General features: G+C 35.8%; 1 protein-coding gene across 1 annotated transcript; it reads right to left on the minus strand.

Annotated features, from left to right (window-relative positions):
- Positions 1-677: 677 nt before the first annotated feature.
- LOC150083533 (large ribosomal subunit protein eL34-like) lies at positions 678-21,812 on the minus strand. Its single transcript, XM_090377340.1, has 5 exons — positions 21,747-21,812; positions 21,543-21,612; positions 12,447-12,540; positions 3,055-3,158; positions 678-818 (listed from the first exon to the last, which is right to left on the minus strand). The coding sequence occupies exons 2-5, from the start codon at positions 21,605-21,607 to the stop codon at positions 728-730; spliced, it is 354 nt and encodes a 117-aa protein (XP_090233466.1). The 5' UTR covers positions 21,608-21,612; positions 21,747-21,812; the 3' UTR covers positions 678-727.
- Between the last annotated feature and the right edge of the window lie 1,970 nt (positions 21,813-23,782).

Here is a 23,782-nt window from a genome sequence, read left to right on the forward strand (position 1 = left end):
CCAAATGTGGGAAATCTGGCAAAAGAATTTCTCACCAATCCCGAAGAATGAATACAGCCCTATGCTCCTGCCACAGGAAACAACTCATCAATAAGCAATATGTAATAGAAATATTTTAAAAGAAAGGGAAGACCAGAAACATCTGTTTAGCCAAAGCAACCCAGACGTGTAAAAAAATTTTTTGGAAACCCCCTGTTCTAAAATTTTCACATTAGAGACATACTTGGAATAAACCTCAGACTAACTCACAGCAATAAATTTGGTCTGAATAATTTCCTGAGTTCTAGGACAATTTTTTCTCAAATTCGAAGATATTTTCCACATAATAATTTCTGAACTTCTTCAATAATCTATATGGTACAAATCTCACAGGTAAAAATCTAGGAGACAGAAAGATCAAGAAATGTGAGGTGCATTTCAAATCCATAACTTATGACTTCTTCAAAGTGTTCATAATACAACCACTATTCATTTGTGTTGGCCATGTGAAGAGTAGCTTTCCCTTGCTAGATTCACTGAATTATAACTAGGAACAATTTTGACAGAACCTCGTGTAAACCTCTTTTTTCCTAACCACAAGTCTGGTGATGCATAGGGAAATAATAATAATCATCTTTTAAATGTGTTCATTCATTACAAGCATAGCTTTACTGGATAATAATGAAGATAAATACGCATAGCAGTAGAACATTTTTTTTATTAATATACGTCCAACAATATACAATCCTCAACTCTTCTGGTGTTTGGCAGCAGCCTGTTGAGCCTTCAGAACTCTTGCCACAATCTTCTGTTCTTCTATAAGAAATGCTCTAATAATTCTGAAATAAAATAGAAAATTAATTAAATCAAAAAACTTAGTTGCAATAAACAGCATTTTTATTAACATTATTACATTTAAATATTAATTTGACAAAACAAACTGAGAGAAATCAATGTTTCCTTTTTGGAAATGTTACTACTGAATTATTCAAGCAATTAAATATGAACTATGAATTTTTAAAATATTTTGATAATGTAACAAAGTGGAAAACATAAAAATGCACCACTCCTTTAACAGTTAGAAAATCCTATCTGACTGCAACAAGCTCATTTCATCACCCTATATATTCTAATTTTCATACCAGAACTTTTTTCCCTTTAATAATCTATAAATATAAAGTTATAGAATTCTTATAGTACCGTGATAATAGACTAATATAAAAAAATAGCGAAATGCTTAAAGTGCGGTACTCACCTTGAATATAATCTGCAATAGTTTTATGAAAAGACTGATGGCTAAATATAAGGTGGAATGGTTAAGTTAATGCATTAAGTTGGGATGAAATTTAATTTAATGGAATTTTAAAATAAGCACAAGGAAGCAGAAGTGCGCTACTCTGTCCCTGGTTGTCATAAAGTAGAAAGTAGTTGATCTGGAACACAAATTGTGTTCAAGATCAATGAACCCAAGAGCATTAAAAGGCTGTAACAAGCAATCCCTTCCAGTAATTTGGAAATCAAATAAAAGGGCTTGGGTGACAAAGCATTGTTTGAAGAATGGTTCACTATGCATTTTTGTCCCGCAGTCAAAAAATACTGCAAGGCAATTAATTTAGATTTCAAAGTTCTTTTAATTTTAGATAATGCCCCTGGGCATCCTACCTCACTCAATGATTTAAATAACAATACGAAGGTTATATTTCTACCACCAAATATGACTTCTTTACTCCAGCCAATGGACCAAGGAGTTATTTCTACATTCAAAGCATATTATTTGAGACAAACTTTAGCTCAGGCAATTCAAGCTACAACTTGATGACACAATCACTCTCGATGAATTTTGGAAAAAACACAATATTAAAGAAGCAGTTGAGAACATACACAAATCGTGGGAAGAAATGGCGAACAGCTGCACGAGAGCAGTCTGGCCGAATCTTTTGCCTGAATGCGCAAATGATTTTTGCAGTTTCATTAATCCTGTCAACAAAGTTATTGATGAAATTACTACAATTGGAAAAGACCTCGGCTTTGAGGAAGTAGATTCGGAAAACGTTAGAGAATTATTGGAATCGCATTCAAAAGACTTAAGTAACGACGATCTTCTTGAAATTGAGCATTTACATGCATACAAGGAAGAAGATGAAAATGAAGCAGAAGAAAAGCAAATTGCTCCCAAAGAAATTTCATTCAAAAAACTTGGAACTATTTAATACACTTGAAAAAGCAAAAGAACTCATACTAGAGATTGATGCAGATGCAGAGAGGTTTGGTTTTTTTTAGAAGCATTAGCAACTAAGGCCATATTGCTCCAAGGATATGCAGTGGTCATTCCCTGACTTTTCCACATCCTCCATATTTGGTGGATCACGAGCGATGCAGAGAGAAGCATGAACGTTCGTCGAGGGTTAGATAAGCAAATTGATTGTTACCGCAAAATCATGGAGGAAAGGAAGAAAGCTACCACTGTTCGATTGAAGTTAGATAAGTTTTTTTTGCAAAAAATAAAATTTAAATCATACTATCTTTTTTAAAATTTATTCCTTAATAATTTAAGAATTATGCAGTGCATTATAGGTATGTATTGAGTAAGAAAAAATATTTTTTTACAATTTTATAATTTTCAAGGATTCGTTATAATTATTCCCATTGTTTCTTAAGTTTGATTAGTGCGGTATATTTCAAGGATTTATTAACCGCACTAATCAAGGGTTTCCTGTATTTAGCATTTTGGGTTAGTTAATGGAGCTAAACTTACAAAACATGTTAATTCTAATATCTAAATAATGCTCCATTCTAGAGAGTCCATCCATTCCAAGCACATACATTTTTAACAGTATAGTAAGTGCATCAATTATGCACACCAATGGGCTTCCCACTAAACTGCTAAATTCAGATAACACAAAATTAAGAACTTTGTCACTATTGTATATCAAATACATTGAAAATGAAATTTTTGGTTATTAAAGTTTAATGCAAAATTCTATATTATATTAAGCAATGTTAAGAAGTTTGTTCTGACAACCTCCTGAAAGAATTTGCAAGAAAGAACTCAAATTAATTGGTTTTTCGGCTTACCTGCTTCGAACACACTTTCCACAACGAGAACCTCCATAGGTTCTTGTAATAGTTTTATGTCTCTTTGAGAGAGATGACAACTCCCGAGGACGTGCAGGAGTAATCTTAAAAAAAAAAATTAAAAAAAACATTAACTTCCAAAAAAATAATAAATAAATAAATAACTTATGTTGCTCTTAATAAAACCTGAATAGCACAAGATCCCAAACACTGGGACTAAAAAAAATTTGCTTTGCCACCCAGTATTTTACAGCTCAATCTTACAGTAGCAAGGCTGAATTTCTTGAGAATTTCTGAATTTCTTTACTGAATTTCTTGGGGATTTTTTTGTAATTAAGAGAAATTAAAAGTAAAAAACTAATTATCTTGTTATCAATTAATCACTACTTAATTAATAAAATATAAATTGCTTTCCTTCACCACACACCCTTCCCAACATGATAGTATTCACTCCACATTTTGCAATACTTCATAATAAAGAGCATACAAAATGCTCTTTATTAGAGCATACACATTTTAGGCTGTGATTAATAAATTAAATAATAATAGTATACTGTTAACACTTTCATAATGCAGTTAATCAAGCATGATATCTATACAGAGTGGACTGCCTACTCCTCCAATCTGAATCTCAAGCATGTCTGTGACAAGTACAAAAAAATACATCCAGACTGTGGAGTAATAATCATAATAATCAGCTGGAAACAGCACATACACAAGAATAGTGACTGATTCCACATCTCATCAACATCTTGATTTTATCAATGTTTCACAAGCATGAAACTTGTCTAGTGGTTGCCAAGGCCATATATATACTAAAGTTGCTGTCTGTACATATTGCATCCAAAACAGTGACAAAAACCGTTCCTAAAAGCTTATAGTACTGCACTTCTGATGTGCTATGTTCCAATAATGTCACAATAATGTAACTCTGGAGCTACTTTGAACATTTTTCTACACGTGCTGACTGGAATTACTTTCAACTACATCACAATGTACATATGTCGTCATGTTTATGTGCTATGACCCCCTAACTGACCAATGTAAGTCAAATAAAACGAATCTCAAGCATGTCTGTGACAAGAACAAAAATGTACATCCAAACTGTGGAGTAATAATCATAATAATCAGCTGGAAACAGCACATACACAAGAATAGTTAGTCTACTTGTGTTTCAAAATCCAAAAAGCAGAATCTTCACCATAAAACTTTTTCTGAAATTTCTTGAGAAAAAATGATAAAAGACAACTGTTACGTCTTTAAAGTGTTACACATCAAGATGGTAGGATCAAAAGAAAAACCTTCATAGTTTGCAAGTTTGATTTGATTTATGTTAAATGTCTTGCTAGCTTTCTTTTAATAAGACTTGCATAAATTATTTAAATGAGCTGAGGTGAGAAATGGCAGATGAGGTATAAACCTAGAAAATGCAAGGTCGTGCATCTTGGTGGCACCAAACTTAAAATGTTTGACAATGAAAACGACAGCTCATGGGGGTTCTGCCAAAAATAAAAGGTAACCATGCCAGTAGATACAGAGGTGATTATTCAATTATACTTGCATAGAGCAATCAGGCCACATCTTGAATAATACACACAGTCTTGGAAAGCCTAAATTTAAGGAAGGTGTGGACATTTGGGAAGGGGATCAGAGAAGAGCAGTAAGGTAGATTACAGTTGTTGTTGTTGTTTTCGTTTTTTAGGAGCATTAGCAGCTAAGGCCATATTGCTCCGGGATATGCAGTGGTCATTCCCTGACCTTTCCGCATTTTGCCGTATTTGGTGGTGACGGGCTCGAACCCCGGTCTAATCAAGAAGCGTGTGCTACGCACTACTGCTCCTTCCCACCTGGCTACGGAGGCGCGGTAGATTACAGGTGCAAAGGAGTATTATTATCAAGAGAATTGAATTCTATAACTTAAGTGGTGCCTTCGTAGCCAGGTGGGAAGGAGCAGCAGTGCTAGCACACGCTTCTTGATTAGACCGGGGTTCGAGCCCGTCACCACCAAATACGGAGGATGCAGAAAGGTCAGGGAATGACCACCGCATATCCCGGAGCAATATGGCCTTAGTTGCTAATGCTCCTAAAAAAAAAAAAAACCACAAAAAAAAAAAAAACCCAACCATAACTTAAGTGTTCAGAAACCAGGCATATGCTAAAATTACCTTATTAAGGTGTTAAGACCCTAAATTTATTGGGTTTTGATAGCATTGAGTAAATTAAATGCTAGGGACACATTTACACTTTGTCACAAGATATACAAAAGCAAACAATTTAAATTGAGAGAAGATAACTGCAGAACTGTTTAGTCAAAAAGGAAAGTGACTGGCTGCTAAATTATATTTCTTCTTACTCTTTTGGAGATTGGTAGTTCACCTAAACAGGGGCTAAATAAATTTTTATTTGTTCCATCAAATATAAATACAGGCAGTTCCCACTTTACGAGTTCCCAGGTTTAAGAATCATTTTTTTTCTAGTATCAAATATCAACAAAATCGAAAATATGAACATTAATTGCAATAAATAAATGCTAAACATCAATAAATGCGATATTTCAAACCCCGTGTGTAGCTATACAATACAGTACTACTGTTTGTTCAGGCACACAAGAACGCCTCACTCACATAACATAAAGTAGTTACCACGCTGACGTTACAAAAAGTGGTTGCATTGCACTTCGTTTTTGTTGTCTTATTTCAGTGGAAACAAAATATGAGATCAAAAGCAAACAGCAGGGATTGTACAAAATGAAACAGAAGCAGTGGTTAATATTGCTAACCAATTGCAGCTTAAGGTTTCTACAACTGAAGTCACCGATCTGCTTCAAGCACACAGTGGAGAGATCCCAAATGAATCCCCCTTAAATGGCAAAATGTGCAGAAACTGAGGAAGAAGAAGATTTTTAAAACTGTCCATTCCTTCACCTTCAAGGGGCTTGATAGAGCTTTTCAACATACAGGAAAAGCAATTGAGATTTTCAAGTCACATGATTCAAATTTTGGGTGCACAAGAAAATTTGCTATAGATTTAAAAATGCTTACATATGCTATCATGAAATTTATGAAGAAAAGAGAAGACTGTCTTAGAAACAAAAAAAATCTTTAAGCATTTCTGACGAAGATGACGACTTCATGTGCTTCCAAGAAACCAATAACGATGATGACGAATAAACATTCTTTAACACTTGTATGACAAATACAAGAATGAATCACTTATAAGTTTATCAAGTGGAAATCTGCTGTACACCAATGGAAACAGTGAAAGGAGTGAAGGTGGAGTTGGGTTTCTGGTCCATAAAGATTTTAAAAACAACATTTTGGAATTTAAAAGTACATCACCAAGGGTGTCAAGACTAATATTCAAGATTTCTAAGAGGTACAAGCTAAAGATTATAATGATTTATGCACCAACATCGAGCCATGATGATGAAGAGGTTGAAGAAATGTACACTGAAATTGAGAGTCTTCTAGATGAGCAGAAAACCCACTACACTATTATTATGGGGGACTTCAATGCTAAGGTTAGAAAAAGGCAAAACAGCGCAGAAAGAGGAACTATAGGAAATTTTGGAATTGGTGAAAGAAATAAAAGAGGTGAAAGACTTGTGGAATTTGCAGAATCTCAAGGACTGTCAGTAATGAACACTTTTTTCAAGAAAAGGGTGAACAGAAAGTGGACATGGAAGAGTCCAAATGGATTAACAACTAATGAAATCGACTTCATCCTCACTAACAGAAGATATATTGTGAATGATGTTACCGTCCTGAATAAGGTAAATGTTGGAAGTGATCACAGAATGGTAAGATGTACACTTGATATAGATGTAGGAAAGGAAAGGAAAAAACTGACTCGAGTAAATAATACAAAGGTCTTTGAAATAACAGAGGAGGAGAAAAAGCAGTATGTACTGGAACTTAAGAACAAGTTTGAGCTTCTGCAGACTGCTCAGGACCAAGATATTGACGAGGAATATTACAACTTTCTGAAAGTGATAAAGCCCAAGAAACCTATAGGGAAACAGAAATCCAAAGAAGAAAAAATTAGTCAAGAAACACTTGTCATGATGAACCAAAGACGACAAATGAAGATCAAGAAAAACACTGACAGGGAGAAAATTGAGTATACTGAGTTATGCAAAGCTATTAGAAAGAGACTCAGAGAGGACATAAGAAGATTTAACACAAGAAAAGTAGAACAAGCATTAAGGGAAAACAAAGGATTTAAATCAGCAGCCATGAGCAGTAATACAGAAAGACAAATGATACTGAAACTGAAGAATAGCGATGGTGTACTTATAAACAGCAGAGAAGGCATAATTCAAATAGCAGAAGACTACTATAGAGAATTATACAAGGAGCGAGGGAATGATACCAGCAGTGGGGAACACGGATTGCAAAGTAGCAACACATACAACATACCCGATATTCTTCCTGATGAGGTAGAACATGCATTGAAGAAAATGAAGAATCGGAAAGCCCCGGGGGAAGATAAAGTTACTGTAGAGTTGTTAAAATTGGGAGGAAGAGACATAACACAAAAACTGGCAAGGCTCTTCACAAAGTGCATTAGAAAAGGTGTGATGCCTAAGCAGTGGAATAATGCAATCATAGTTTTGCTGCATAAGAAAGGAGATAAATCAGAAATTGGAAATTATAGACCAATTAGCTTGTTATCCCATATCTACAAGTTGTTCACAAGGGTCATTACTAACAGATTAGAAAGAATACTTGATGAGAATCAACCGAAAGAGCAAGCTGGCTTTAGGACAGGATTCTCAACTATGGATCACCTTCACGTAATATCACAGCTAATGGAGAAAGCAAATGAATATAAAACACCATTATGCCTGGCATTTGTGGATTATGAAAAGGCATTTGACTCCATACAGCATAAGGCAATGTTTCGGGCACTGGAAAGACAAGGCATAGATACTCCGTATATTATGATTTTGAAGAAAATATATGAGAGTGCTACATCCTTTATTAGACTAGACAAAGACAGTAGCAAATTTAAAATCGAGAAAGGAGTTCGACAAGGAGACACAATATCTCCGAAGCTGTTTACTGCTGCCCTTGAGGAAGCTTTCAGAAGATTAGACTGGTCACAGAAAGGAGTCAATGTGAACGGAGAATACCTAAACCATTTACGATTTGCAGATGACATTGTGGTTATAAGCCACGATCCCAAAGAATTAGAGGAAAATCTTAATCAGTTATGCACAGTTAGTAAGGATTTTGGACTAAAGATGAATATGGCTAAAACAAAAGTAATGATGAACAAGTATGCCACGGAAAGGGAAATAATGATTGAAGGAGCAGTAATTGAAAAGGTGGAGTCATATACTTATCTGGGACAAGTTATTAGCTGTAATAATGATAAATGGCTGGAAGTCAAGAGAAGAATAAATTTTGGATGGATAGCATTCAGGAAATATAGTCACATACTGAAGAGCAATATCCCAGTTTGTCTGAAACGTAAAATAATGAACCAATGTATACTCCCCACCATGACTTATGGAAGTGAAACTTGGGCACTCACCAAAAGAATGGAAGAGAAGCTAAGAACTACACAGCGAAGAATGGAACGAATTATATTGGGAATCAGACTGTTAGATAAGAAGAGAAACACATGGATTAGGCAGCAAACTCAAGTAAAGGACATTCTTATCAAAACTAAAGAACTAAAATGGTCTTGGGCAGGACACATAGCTCGAAGACATGATGACAGATGGACTAAGAAAATAACAGAATGGTATCCAAGAGGAGCTAGAAGAAAACCTGGAAGACAAAGGCGGAGATGGATAGATGAAATTCATGAGTTTGTGGGTAGTAAATGGATGTCCAGTGCTCAAAACAGAAGGAACTGGAAAGTTGCTGGAGAGGCCTTCATCCTGCAGTGGATTGAGAATGGCTGATGATGATGATGATGATGATGACAAATAATTTCTTTATTATTATAATTTGCTTGATTTTAAAGGCTATGTTTTAATTTCATTGTTTAAGCATAAACTATTCTTTGTTGACCTTTATTTAACATTTGGTCACATTTCATCATTGAGAACGTAACCTGTTTTTAACATTACGTCTACGAGAAATAATTCTGGCTTTACGAGGGTGCGCTAGGAACGAATTAACTCAAAGTCGGGAATTACTTGTATAATAATACATTGGTAAGTGACAAATTCCCTTCATGGCAGAAAATGCCAGGAGGTTACAGACAGAAGAAAAAATCAGATTAATGAAGTGAGGTTAGGTGACACGGGTTAAGTTTTATTTTTTGGCTGATGCTGCATAAAGCTCGTTAATTAACTCTATTTTGCCAATACTAATACCAACAGTATAACAAGACTATTAGAGCAATGAGCATGGAGTTCTGCAGCAACACTGCAATTCTGTCAGGAGAAATATAATTATTCCACTGTATAAATGGTAATACAACATCTTGAATACTATATACAGGTTTGGAAGCCTCATTTCAGGAAAGATTTTGATTTGCTTGAAAGGGTACAATGGAGGGCAATGAGGCTAGTGGTGAACACAAAAAGATACAGGAAGATAATGCAGTTCTGGAAGCTAAAAAGTTTGAAATTTAAGCATCTCTAATGATCTGCCTAGAAAATTAAAATGGTTAGAGCAAGCATAATGATTGGGGGAACATTTTCTTTCTGGATGATACAAATAAGGGGGAAACACAAATTCAAATTAAGGAAAGATAACTGAAGACTGGATTTAAAAAAAAAAAACTTTTAGACAAAGAGTAATCAGCATCTAGCCTTGCAATAATCAGGAACCAACTCTGGAGAGTTTATAGCATTTGAAGTTTTGTAAAAATGTATATGTCATACTTGTGTAAAAATGTATACGTCATACAATGCTTGTAAATATTAATTTGTCCTTATTTTGACTCAATAGTGCCCAACATCAGAATAAAATTTTAAAAAATCAAGTCAATTTGGAACTTAAAAAAAACTTACTTCTTGGTTTTGATGCAATAATATCCTATTTATTTTTTCATTTGATTCAATTTTAATTTCTGGATTTGAATTCCAGAGAATTTCTTCAATTCTTGGGCCCAAATTAGATAGCTAAGGCTAAAAACTGCAGCCCCCCCCCCCATTTTCAGGTTTATTTTCATGACATTAGCTATTAAACTGTCTGCTATTAGCTGTAAACATTGATAAGAGAGCAGCTTTTACTGGAAGATAAGACAATTCACGCATTAATGGACACATTATTTGAAATTACCTTTAAAATGTACATGCATAGGTAATGCCAAAACGGTTAACCCAAGACAATATTAGTGATGATATATTTCATCAATATATCATCACTAATATTGCACATTTAAGCACATTTCACATTGTAAGCAATCTGAAATTTTTGTGCCACGTACAAAATTAATAATGCCAGTTGGAATTAAAATGAACTGAATTTTTATTTAAAAAATGAATTAAAGCACACACTATATGAAATATGTGAATAAATATGATGTGCAGCTAGATGCCAAATTTTACTTTAATTTTAAATGTTTTGAATTAGTTAAAAATATCAACCCTGCACAAATATCTGTTAAATTTAGTGATTACTTTGACTAATAGATTTAATACATGGTACAGTATATTATTAACATATCATTTATTAATTAAATCTGTTAGTCAAAGCTTTTATTTATTCTGCCTGGTTTCTTTATTAGGAACATAAGCTAATAACATTCGATCACCACTGGCCTGAATCACTGCTTCAACATTGTGGAGCACAGAGCCAACAGTGCTCAAAAGTAACATGAGGATTAATGAACTATTCAAGTAACAAAACCATCCTCAATTCTTGGAATGACATGAGCAGAAGACTGCTGATGAACATGCCTTTCCAGTACATCCCAATAGCTGTCCAGGATAGATGTTTGAAATCTTCTTCATGTTCCACAAATCACTCTTGCATGGATGGCTGCACTGTGTATCTCGAAAATACCCATTCACAGGAATACATGGGCAACATCATTGGATGTACCTGATCCTCTGGCATTTCCACAGTTCCCCATCAGTGAGATAAGAGAACTGATGTATATAATGAAAACATGCCTCCCACCATTAACACCTCCTCAAGCAGCCAGTACTATCAGTACATTTTTTTAAAATTTATTATACTATACAGTCCCAGCCAACCTTTGGCCACACGGCCATATATTTACAATATCATATAGAAAATATTACACAGATACATAATCACAATTTACAGATTTACTCTAAGGATCTATATATTCAAGCTTCAAAATTAATACCTATTAATCAACTTCCATAACGCTCAAAGTTCTCGAAGGCAAAATCGACAGATGTGTGCAATAATTTTTATTTATTTATACCAGATAAAAGCCAATCAGTTTAGTGTTATGTTTTAGTACCAGGAATTCCTGGTATAAGGAACATGGCCTACTCTGTTGGTACAGAAACGAATGGTTAGTGACGTGGTTTCTTCCACATGTGCACTCTTCTCTCAGTGCTGCAAAGCATAAATTGGGATATCAGCCATATGACTCACCCCCTAGTCCTTCTGTGTCTATTCTTTGCATTCCTAACACAAACACAGCTGTAGTTGCCAGCTGGAATCTGAGGTTGGTGGCATTCATAAAGGTCTCTTAATTCCAGTAGTGGATCCTTTGAAGGATTCCTAACAATGGTGCAGTTATATTGTGATATTCCTGCATTAAATGCAGAGGTTAACTATCATTTCATCATTCCATCATCTTGCAATAATTACACTAAACAAACTTCTCTAGATTTTGAACACTTTGCTCATTCACATTAAACTTTCAGTTACAGTTTCATTCGCTTATGTTTTCCAGGAATTTTTAAATTTATTAAGGACTTGAATGACACTGGTCATTGAACATGCAAAAGTACAGCAGTTCTCTCTGCTGTAGCGTCTGCTAAATGTGCACAATCATACCTTGACCCAATGAGATCCTCGCTGCTCTTGTTACTGAGCTGATTTGGGAAATAGGTAGCAACTTCAGAGTACTTTCCTGTATATCACCCATGTGATAATCTCACACAATTCAAAATACCTCTCTGATTTACTTGGTTTTCATATAATTCAAACTTCCATGGCACTAGTCAGGCAATGTATAAGTCAAAGTTTTGACAGCTCAAACAACTGCATATATACTATTGAACTTTTCTATTCTTTATTTGGCATTTGAGTACATTTTAACTACTAATTTGGATATAACAATAATCTGCCATAACGAATTCTTTTTCAGATTTTCCCAACTGTTAATATAGCACAATACCGTATCTGATTGTTAGTGTGTTAGTTTTTTCAGTTATTAAATTTAAACTTCACAAAAAAAAAAAAAAAAAACTCTTAAAGATAACTGGAATAATTCTTTCTTACCCCTCTTAATTTCAACTTGCAATCACCACATTTTGGAACACTTCCAGGCTTTTTAGGATACAGATAAACCAAACGTCCTCCAGGAGTTTTGGAACTAAACAGGAAGGAAAAAACATAGCTCATTTCCTTATGATTTACACTTTTTCTATCAAGAAAAAATTTTCAAATATTCTTTATAATTTTTAATAACTATACTTTCAATAATCTGTGGTTAGTGCAGATTACAGTTCCTCTGATCTGTATATAGAACTGGTAATAAAGCTGCCACTATATACTGTTATACTGGTAGCTTTTCTATTACATACAACTATATCAATGATAAAATCTCCAGTGTGCAAGATGGAAGACCTATAACACCTGGTTAATTTCTAAAATTACATTATGTTCAGAAACTGAAAAGTGTGAGATAGAAAATGAAGCACTGAACCTGAATTTTTTTTTACACCCTGTATTTTTATTATTTTAGCGTTAAAACAAACAAATAAACAGCTTAAAATACACGAGTGTTTTGAAGATTAATTATTTTCTTTCATCACTGTGACAAAAAATAAATAAATAAATAAATAAAAATAAAACAAAATAAATAAAATAATGTGAGAAAAGTTCACAGTTAAGTTTGGTTTCAGCTCCTTAGCAGTTCAAGTTATCCAATGAAGGAGCTTTGAATAGTTCGTGAAGCATATTATGGTTCAAAACAAAGATATATAGCAATAAACTCATGTTACACCTGTAATAAAACTGGCCACTGGAGTCATAAATCTGGATACAAATCCCTTTTTCAGCTTCTAAGATGCAGGACGAAGTCCTGCATCTTAGAAGCTGAAAGTGGGAAAACAGCACATGTGCAAAACCGAGAGTTAACGTATAGTAGTTAATGGAAACTACTATATGTAATTACCAGGCTGCTGTTGGAATAACAAGTGAATTCCAGTTATACAATTAAGACCTAATCAATGGCAGGTGCATCAAGAAGGCAAAATTATACTATTGGATTTAAGCTAAAAGTAGTACAATATGTTTTGAACACGGTAACAGAGCAGCAGAACAAAATTTCAGACTCCCACCACCGAGAAGATGATTTGTCAATGAGGAAGCAGGAACTTTTATTAGAAGTAGCTGATAAAACAATGCACAACCTTCATAAAATTCCTCCTAAATGGCTAAATTTAAAAGAAAACTTGTGTAGTTGGATAATGGAACTTAGAGACATGGGTATTGCAGTGGATATACTAAAATGATAATAGAAGCACAGAAATGAGCAGCTGATATTGGAATAAATGATTTTAAAGGAAATGAATCTTGGTGTTATCACTTCATGAAAAGAAAATATATTTCCATAAATTTATCCTTAATGCTAGAAAACGAAGCAACTACGAACTCAGCCAAATCGGGAATACGGATGAAATTCCACTGACTTTTGATGTGCCACCCAATAAAACCGTAAATCTGAGAGGGAAAAATCTATTACTATTAAAACCACTGGACATGAAAAGACACACTACACTACAGTTTTAACCTGTGCTGATGGGACCAAACTTCTGCCAATGTTAATTTTTAAAGAAAAACTTTACTGAATGATAAGCTGCCAAATGGAATTCACTTACTTGTACAACTGTAAGAATGGAGGGTTGAAGAATGTATCAAGGACTGGTTTGTAAAAGTTTGGTCAAAGCATCCTGGTGGACTACTGCGTAAAAATGCACTACTAGTATGGGATCATTTTACAGCACATAAGACTGAAAACATCAAACTACTGGCCGAAATGATGGACACAGATTTGGCAGTAATTCCAGGTGACTTAACTTCCCAGTTACATCTGTTATATATCAGCATCAATAAGTCATTCAAGAATAAATGGATGATGAGGGGAACCATGATACAACACCTATGGGAAGGATGAAATGTCCATCAACAGCACAAGTGTGTGAATGGGTACTGAAGTCATGGCATGATGTTAAGACTGAAATTGTGGTCAAGTCCTTTAAAAATGTGGTATAACTAAGGCGCATTTAGGGCTAGAGCCTCAAGCTGCGAACAAATTTAGACTATGTATATAAAGTGTTTAGCATCATAATACACAGCCATTTCTGTATAAACAGAAAATTTTTAAGGTGGCATCGTTTTAGGTTATATCTCATATTGTGAATACCTTCACAACGAGTTGCCATGATATTGCACTACTTCGAATAAGTAACGCTTCACCTAAGGAGAAGACTAGTGTTACTTATTCTCAGATAGGTACCACCACCCAGACAGCACTGTTTCAGGGCTATTTGGCCCTTCGTCAGTGAGTGGGTAGGTACCCAAGTGATGCAATGATGGCAAAAACAGTTATGAAGTATAACTCCACAATATGAGAGATGCCTGATGGTGTATGATGTATTTAGACTAAGGCGCATTTAGGGCTAGAGCCTCAAGCTGCGAACAAATTTAGACTATGTATATAAAGTGTTTAGCATCATAATACACAGCCATTTCTGTATAAACAGAAAATTTTTAAGGTGGCATCGTTTTAGGTTATATCTCATATTGTGAATACCTTCACAACGAGTTGCCATGATATTGCACTACTTCGAATAAGTAACGCTTCACCTAAGGAGAAGACTAGTGTTACTTATTCTTATATCTATATCATATTATATCTATCTTATATCATGGCAACTCGTTGTGAAGGTATTCACAATATGAGATATAACCTAAAACAATGCCACCTTAAAAATTTTCTGTTTATACAGAAATGGCTGTGTATTATGATGCTAAACACTTTATATACATAGTCTAAATTTGTTTGCAGCTTGAGGCTCTAGCCCTAAATGCGCCTTAGTCTAAATACATCATACACCATCAGGCATCTCTCATATTGTGGAGTTATACTTCATAACTGTTTTTGCCATCATTGCATCACTTGGGTACCTACCCACTCACTGACGAAGGGCCAAATAGCCCTGAAACAGTGCTGTCTGGGTGGTGGTACCTATCTGAGAATAAGTAACACTAGTCTTCTCCTTAGGTGAAGCGTTACTTATTCGAAGTAGTGCAATATCATGGCAACTCGTTGTGAAGGTATTCACAATATGAGATATAACCTAAAACAATGCCACCTTAAAAATTTTCTGTTTATACAGAAATGGCTGTGTATTATGATGCTAAACACTTTATATACATAGTCTAAATTTGTTCGCAGCTTGAGGCTCTAGCCCTAAATGCGCCTTAGTCTAAATACATCATACACCATCAGGCATCTCTCATATTGTGGAGTTATACTTCATAACTGTTTTTGCCATCATTGCATCACTTGGGTACCTACCCACTCACTGACGAAGGGCCAAATAGCCCTGAAACAGTGCTGTCTGGGTGGTGGTACCTATCTGAGAATAAGTAACACTAGTCTTCTCCTTAGGTGAAACGTTACTTATTCGAAGTAGTGCAATATCATGGCAACTCGTTGTGAAGGTATTCACAATATGAGATATAACCTAAAACGATGCCACCTTAAAAATTTTCTGTTTATACAGAAATGGCTGTGTATTATGATGCTAAACACTTTATATACATAGTCTAAATTTGTTCGCAGCTTGAGGCTCTAGCCCTAAATGCGCCTTAGTCTAAATACATCATACACCATCAGGCATCTCTCATATTGTGGAGTTATACTTCATAACTGTTTTTGCCATTATTGCATCACTTGGGTACCTACCCACTCACTGACGAAGGGCCAAATAGCCCTGAAACAGTGCTGTCTGGGTGGTGGTACCTATCTGAGAATAAGTAACACTAGTCTTCTCCTTAGGTGAAGCATTACTTATTCGAAGTAGTGCAATATCATGGCAACTCGTTGTGAAGGTATTCACAATATGAGATATAACCTAAAACGATGCCACCTTAAAAATTTTCTGTTTATACAGAAATGGCTGTGTATTATGATGCTAAACACTTTATATACATAGTCTAAATGTGGTATAAGTAATGCACTGGATGGCACTGAAGATCCTTATTGTATGAGAGTGACAGTGATACCAGTGAAGAGGATCATGATCAAGTCAGTAATGAATCTGAAGTTGAATACTAAAATAATAAGAGTAATAATCCTATACCTTTCTTTATTGGCTTTTGAGTTTTATTTTTATTGAGTTTTAAATTTCCATTGTATTAACAACAAATTTTTTTCAAGTTTTTTTTTCTTAAATCTACCATTCCAATAGGGTACATCTTCCATGCCGCAGCGCCTTATAAGCCGACAAATACAGTATTTTATTTTATTGATTCATATACAATGCACATATAAATTTACTTTTTTGAAGGACAAATAACCTTCGATCTACATATCACAAATTTAAAATCAAAAAGTGGGGGCATTAGCCCTTTTCTTGAAAATTAAATGAGCTGACATTCTAAAGTCTTAATCATGGAATTCTTCTGTAACAAGTCTCCCTTGCCACAAGGAAGCTCTCTCTCTCTCTGTATTCAGGACACCCACTAAGGCCACTAGAGGATCTCTATTTTCAGGTACTAAGAGCTCATTCATTGCCTTCTAATACTTGAAAAAAACCCACCTGTGCCAAAGTTCTTAATTTCTTCTCTATCTCATCATAAGGTAACTGAGGCCATAAATTCACTCAACTGGCCAGATCTTGAGTACTCTGGTTTTTTTCTCTGTCAGTGGCCTCCAAGTATTTAGTGAATATGATCATATACTAGTACCACTTGAAATTAGGAATCTCATTCTGGTAGTAGTAGTGGCATGTGATGCAAGAAAGCAAGTGTATGAGCTTATGCAGCATCAGCCAAAAAAAAAATAAAAAAAAAAAATCACACCATTCCCTCCAAATGCCTGTCCAGTTCCTCCTTAAATTTATTCAACCTATCAACTTCCACAATGACAGATTTCAGCAGTTTGTTCCAGCAATTAACCACCCGCTGGCTAAACACAAATTTCCGCACATCTATTCTATATCTGTCTTTTCTTAATTTGAATTTATGGCCCCTTAGGTTCGTAATCTGAACAAGTGGAAGGATTCCATCAGAATTCAGCATGCTCAACCCATTCAAGGCCTTATACACCTCAATCAGATCACCGCACAGGTGCCTAGTCTCCAGCCACTGCAATTTGCAGAACTTAAGCCTCTCTTGGTAAGAGGATCCCTTCATTCCCCTCACTAATCTTGTTGCCCATCTCTGTACACATTCAACCAAATCTACATCTTCCCTAAAATGAGGCCTCCAGACCTGTATGCAGTACTCAAGGCGTGGCCTGACCATTGCCTTTTACAGAAGGACAATCACCTCCTTTTCCCTGCTAGCAAAATTCCTATATATCATTGACACAAACCCATGACCTGCCCTGTCAGGCTGTCTGCAATGCTCAGAAAACTTCATATCTGACTGCACAATTACTCCCGGGTCTTTTTCATTTTCTACCACCTTAAGTGTAGTACCACACAGTTGGTACATTTCTCTGGGGTTACTTCTACCCATATGCAGTACTTTGCATGTGTCAAGGTTAAACTTCAGTTGCCACTTCTTAGCCCATCTGCCCAAATTATCTAGATCCTGTTGCAGTAGCACACTGCCATTACTGTCATTAACAACCCTGCCAACATTTGTATCATCTGCAAACTTCGACACTAAGCCTCATATACCTTCATCAATATCATTGATAAATAAACAAAACAACAGTGGATCCAACACCGAACCCTGTGGGATTCCACTAATAACATCAGTCCACGAAGAGCGGAACCCATTGATTACCACCCTCTGTCTTCTCCCACTTAACCATCCTTTTATCTATTGTAGCAACTTACCCTTAATACCATTCTGCTCCAATTTGTACAGTAGTCTTCCATGCGCAACAGTGTCAAAAGCTTTGCTGAAATCCAAATATATGATATCAAAATTATTTTTTGCATCCAGTTCCTTTGTAACCACATCATAATATCCTATCAAATTTTTCAGACAAGACTTTCCCTTAACAAACCCATGCTGTGTCTCAATTATTGCTGCAGTCTTGTCTAGATGAGCCTGCAATGCATCTTTAACCAGTAACTCCATTATTTTACCCGGAACAGAAGTTAAACTAACTGGTCTGTAATTACTTGTGTCACCCTTCGATCCCCCCTTTGTGAATTGGGGATACATTTGCACATCTCTAGTCCGTGGGGACCTCCCCTGAGTCCAAGGATGCTCTCATAATTATGGCTAAGGGTTTACTTAGTTGCTTTTCCACCTGCTTTAATATAACTGGATAGATCCCATCCACACCAGGTACCTTTCTTATGTTTAACTTCAACAATTTCTCCTCCACTTTGCTCTCAGTTATTACAAAATCATTAAGCACCCTGCTACAATTTGATAACCTTCTGCCATTTTCAAACCTTAATAATTCCTCATGTGTGAATGTAGATGCAAAAAACTCTTTCAGTTTGTTTGCTATCTGAGCAGGATCATCAACAGTCGAACCATCGATATCAAGTGGACCAATCAGATTCATCCCCTTCCTTTTAGAGTTTATATAAGTAAAGAAATCCTTGCTGTTTTTCTTAGCATCTTTGGCAAAGATTTCTCATTATCTGCCTTCACCTGCCTAACATCCTTTGTGACCTGATTACAGACTAGCTTATATCTGCCATAGGTTTCTGAGTCACTTGATGGGCTGTATTGTCAATTTTATAATGGAAGGAAAGAAATGGACTTTTTATGGATATTTAAAATAAATACCCTTTCAAGTACTCTATGTATTTAAAAGAGTAAGACAACTCAAGGAAAACAGTCTGTTCTTTCATGAGAAGAGCAAGTGGACTAATCTTAAGGGTCTATAAGCCACCAAACATAAGACAAAGCTTGTTCTGTGAGTACAGAAAATTTTGATAAACAAAAATGAACTACTAAATATGTATTTTAAGCATGTATTATTTCTTCCCTCTTTATATAAAAATGTCTGCACAATTTAAAACCAGACAGCTCATACAGCTGCTTGGTAGTTATGATATGCAATTGGTTTAGCACAAATTTTATACCAATCACAGCATTTAATTACTATGTTGGCAGCAAGATGTGCAGAGCACCATATTTTTACTTATTCTTCTAAGAAAGTTGCTTTCTTAAACTTTACAAGCAAAAATGATCTGATTTTACAGGTTCTTATGAATAATATCTGCCTAGCCACTTCATTAGAACCATGAGCTAATAATGTGTTGGATCCCATTGGCCTGAATAATTTGCTCTAACATGACGTAGCATGGTGACAGCGAAGTACTGAAAAATGACATGAGAATCGAACCATTCTTGCAACAAACCTGCTTCCAATTCCTAGAATGATATGAGCAGAGGAGTATGACTTTCTGGTTCATCCCATGGACACACAATGAGATTGAGATTACCCTTCAATTGAAATACCCTTTCAAGTATGCTGTGTATTTAAAAGAGTAAGACAACTCAAGGAAAACATTAGTCTGTTCTTTTATGAGAAGAGCAAGTGGACTATCCTTAAGGGTCTATAAGCCACCAAACATATGACAAAGTTTGTTCTGTGAGTACAGAAAATTTTGATAAACAAAATGAACTACTAAGTATTTTAAGCATGTATTATTTCTTCCCTCTTTAAATATGTCTGCACAATTTAAAACCAGACAGCTCGTACAGCTGCTTGGTAGTTATGATATGCAATTGGTTTAGCACAAATTTTATACCAATCACAACATTTAATTACTATGTTGGCAGCAAGATGTGCAGAGCACCGTATTTTTACTTATTCTTCTAAGAAAGTTGCTTTCTTAAACTTTACAAGCAAAAATGATCTGATTTTACAGGTTCTTATAAATAATATCTGCCTAGCCACTTCATTAGGACCATGAGCTAATAACGTGTTGGATCCCATTGGCCTGAATCATTGCTCTAACATTACGTAGCATGGTGCCAATGAAGTACTAAAAAACGACATGAGAATTGAACCATTCTTGCAACAAACCTGCCTTCAATTTCTAGAATGATATGAGCAGAGGAGTAAGACTTTCTGGATCATCCCACAGACACACAATGGAATTGAGATTACAGGATTGGGTTCGCTGAGGCAGGCACTTGAAGTCTTCCACATGTTCCATAAACCACTCTTTCACCGATTTGGCACAGCAGATAATATGTATTATCTTGAAAGTACCCCTCCATAAGGGAAAGCATGCAGCAATGATGCATGTATCTAATTCACAACAATGTTCAGATATGCTCCCAGCACTCAGTGTTCTCCAATGGGATTAATGGAAGAACTGTGTGCCACAAAAACATGCCCCACACCATTACACCTTATCTCCAGCAGCACAAACTGTAGGCACACAACAGGATGGTTCGAATATTTTGCTGCTTTCTTCGCATGTGCACTCTTCTATTGGTAATGAAAAGCATAAATTAGGACCGTGGCATGCCTCCAGTACTCTTGGACCAATCCTCTGCATTCCTAGCACCAATATAGCTGTATTTTCCAGTTGGTGCCTGAGATCAATAGCTTTCGTAAGGTCTTCTACTCCCACAGCACACTTTTTTGTAGGGTTCTTCACATGGTTTGGATACTAATGTTTTGTGATGCTCCCACATTAAATGTAGAGGTTAATTATTCCACTGTTTGGCAATGCTTTCACATCAAGCATGTCACCCTACAATTTTGATGGCAGTTATCTAGTCATGGATTTTTAATGCATTTAATGCATAGCCAAATTCGTAAAGCAACACAAAGAAATGAATACACAGAACCTTTGTGAAAATATGTTGCATAGTGTTATTCACATTAAGATACGTGGGGGATTCATTAATACTACTCAGGTGTTTTAACTATGCAATCGTACGCGTCCGAGTAATACTACATTAAGTAGCATATGTAGTCAGCTCTTGTTTATGCGACTGCATGCAGTTCAAGACGGTGCAATAAAGCCATCAATATCATACGTACCGATGTTCCCATTACACATAAAGGAAGTAATATAGATACATCAATTCAAATCTTAATGATACTCATTTTCTAATAGGGTTTATGGAACCTTCAAATTCCTAAGAATGAAGCATTTCAAATTCTGTAACGTCCTTGCACTTTAATATCAAAATTACACTTACATTTTCCGACGATTAGACCTCGTATTGTAAGAAAGACGCCTTCTGTAAGTTAACCGGTGAACCATCTTGCCTAAAGAATATAGTTCAAAATTGTAGTTATTTACAAATCTTACTTCGAAGAATGAAACTATACATAACACGAAACTACATTAGCAAAGCATGAAACTTCAGATGAAAACCGATTGTAAAACCACAAAATCTTACCTTACAGTTCAGATACAGTAGAATGTAGAAATGCCAGACGGGAAGAACACTAATCACAAACGATAGAGGACGCTTTTAATTATCAACGAAAAACAAAAACTAAAACATTAATTCGCCCAATAATAGCAAAATGCATAATAAATAAAAAAATCAATACCACTTAAATTATGTTATTAATATTATAATAAATACTAAATGATAAAATTCAGTTATGGTAATCGTTTTGCTATTTCTTGTCTACTTCTAACAAGGTATACAATAATAGTCATACTCAAGCATCCTTATAAGCCCTCGTGGATAGTACAGTTCGTAGAATAGCCGCCCTGCCCACACAAGGTGGACAATATCTGAGTTTGAGTTCCGTCGATCACATGAGAAATTTTTTAGACTGCTTTCCAACATGGTTTAGTTAGACGGTCTCGGACGAGCGTGGCATGGAGTTTTCTCCCGGAAACTTGGGTTTTTCATACAGCAAACAGAAAATCGACCATAGACCACGCGCAATTTACAGATGGTATATACGGAGCAATATGGTTTTAATACCTGATGCTCCCAAAACCCCACAACAACAACATCCTTATAACTTAACACCAGTTCCTGAAAGCAGTAAATGATTACATTTCTTAGGTCTTTCTTATCAATAAGAATTATATACACTGACGGGTCGCTTTATTAGATAAACTTACCTTAATCATTATTAAATTCTCCCTCAGTAACAGAATCACGTATCCGTATCAGGAAATATCAAATAGGTGGACAGTTGCATAGGGGCTCTCTTTGTATGTGCAGTTCAGAACTAGAATGAGAATTAAAAATGATGTAGTAATAGTAATACTAGTAGTAAGGGGATGTGGTGCAGGAAAGCAAGCTTATGTCGCATCAACCAAAAAAAACGTTTCAGACATCCATTTCCTCTAAACGTTTGTCCAGTTCCTCCTTGAATTTATTTAAGCTATCAACTTCCACAACGACAGATGTAAATCTGTTCCAGCAAGAAACCACCCGCTGACTTAAAGCAAATTTCCACACATCTACAACTGTCTTTCCTCAATTTGAATTTATGCCCCCCTCGGGTTCGTAATCTGAGCAAGAGGGAAAATCACATCAGAATTGAGCCTACTCAACCCATTTAAGGCCTTATGCACCTCAATCAGTACACCTCGCAGGCCTAGTCTCCAGACGCTGCAATTTGCAGAACTTAACCCTTTGATCCTCTCACTAATCTTCTCGCCTTCTCTGTATCGCTCAAGCAACTCTACATCCCTCCTAAAATCAAGCCTCCAGACCTGTATGCAGTACTCAAGGTGTGGCCTGATCGTTGCCTTACAAAAGCCGCCTTTTCCCTACTAACAAAATTCCCTTATATCATTGACAAACTCCATGATCCACTCTGGCAGCCCGTCTGCACTGCTCAGAAAACTATATATCTGACTACACAATTACACCCGTGTAATGGACTTTGAGCGTGACAAGGTAGTCAGCTGTGACAGCCATTATAACTACAACCAGTCGGCAATTCTCCTACCTCGACAGTAGCAAATTTTTGTGTAATCGCGGTCCTCTCCACACGGCTTAGAAAACACGTGGGTTCGGATCTCATGGATGACGTAAATAATTTTTATTGCCCCTCTTCACGACATGGCTGAGTTAGGTGGTCCCAGTCGAAAACAGAATGGCATTTTCTCCCGGAAATTTGGATTTTTCGTCTAGCATGTGGACAAATCAACCTGAGACAACACAATTACTGGGTACCGTCTTGGATCCATTGTTGTCTTCTGTATTTATTAACGATATTGATGAAGGAATATCAGGCTTAACGTTTGCAGACGATACAAAGGTTGGCAGGGTTGTTAATGACCCTAATGACAGTACGCTACTGCAACAGGATCCAGAAAATTTGAGCAGATGGGCTGAGAGGTGGAACTGAAGTTTAACATTGATAAATGTAAAGTACTGCATATGGGTAGTAGTAACCCCAGGGTAACGTATTAATTGTGTGATACTACTCTCAGCGTGGTAGAGAATGAAAAGAAACT

The sequence above is a fragment of the Mastigoproctus giganteus genome, chromosome 7 (assembly GCF_048544385.1).
Source record: "Mastigoproctus giganteus isolate SK-2022 chromosome 7, ASM4854438v1, whole genome shotgun sequence".
Classification (NCBI taxonomy): domain Eukaryota; kingdom Metazoa; phylum Arthropoda; class Arachnida; order Uropygi; family Thelyphonidae; genus Mastigoproctus; species Mastigoproctus giganteus.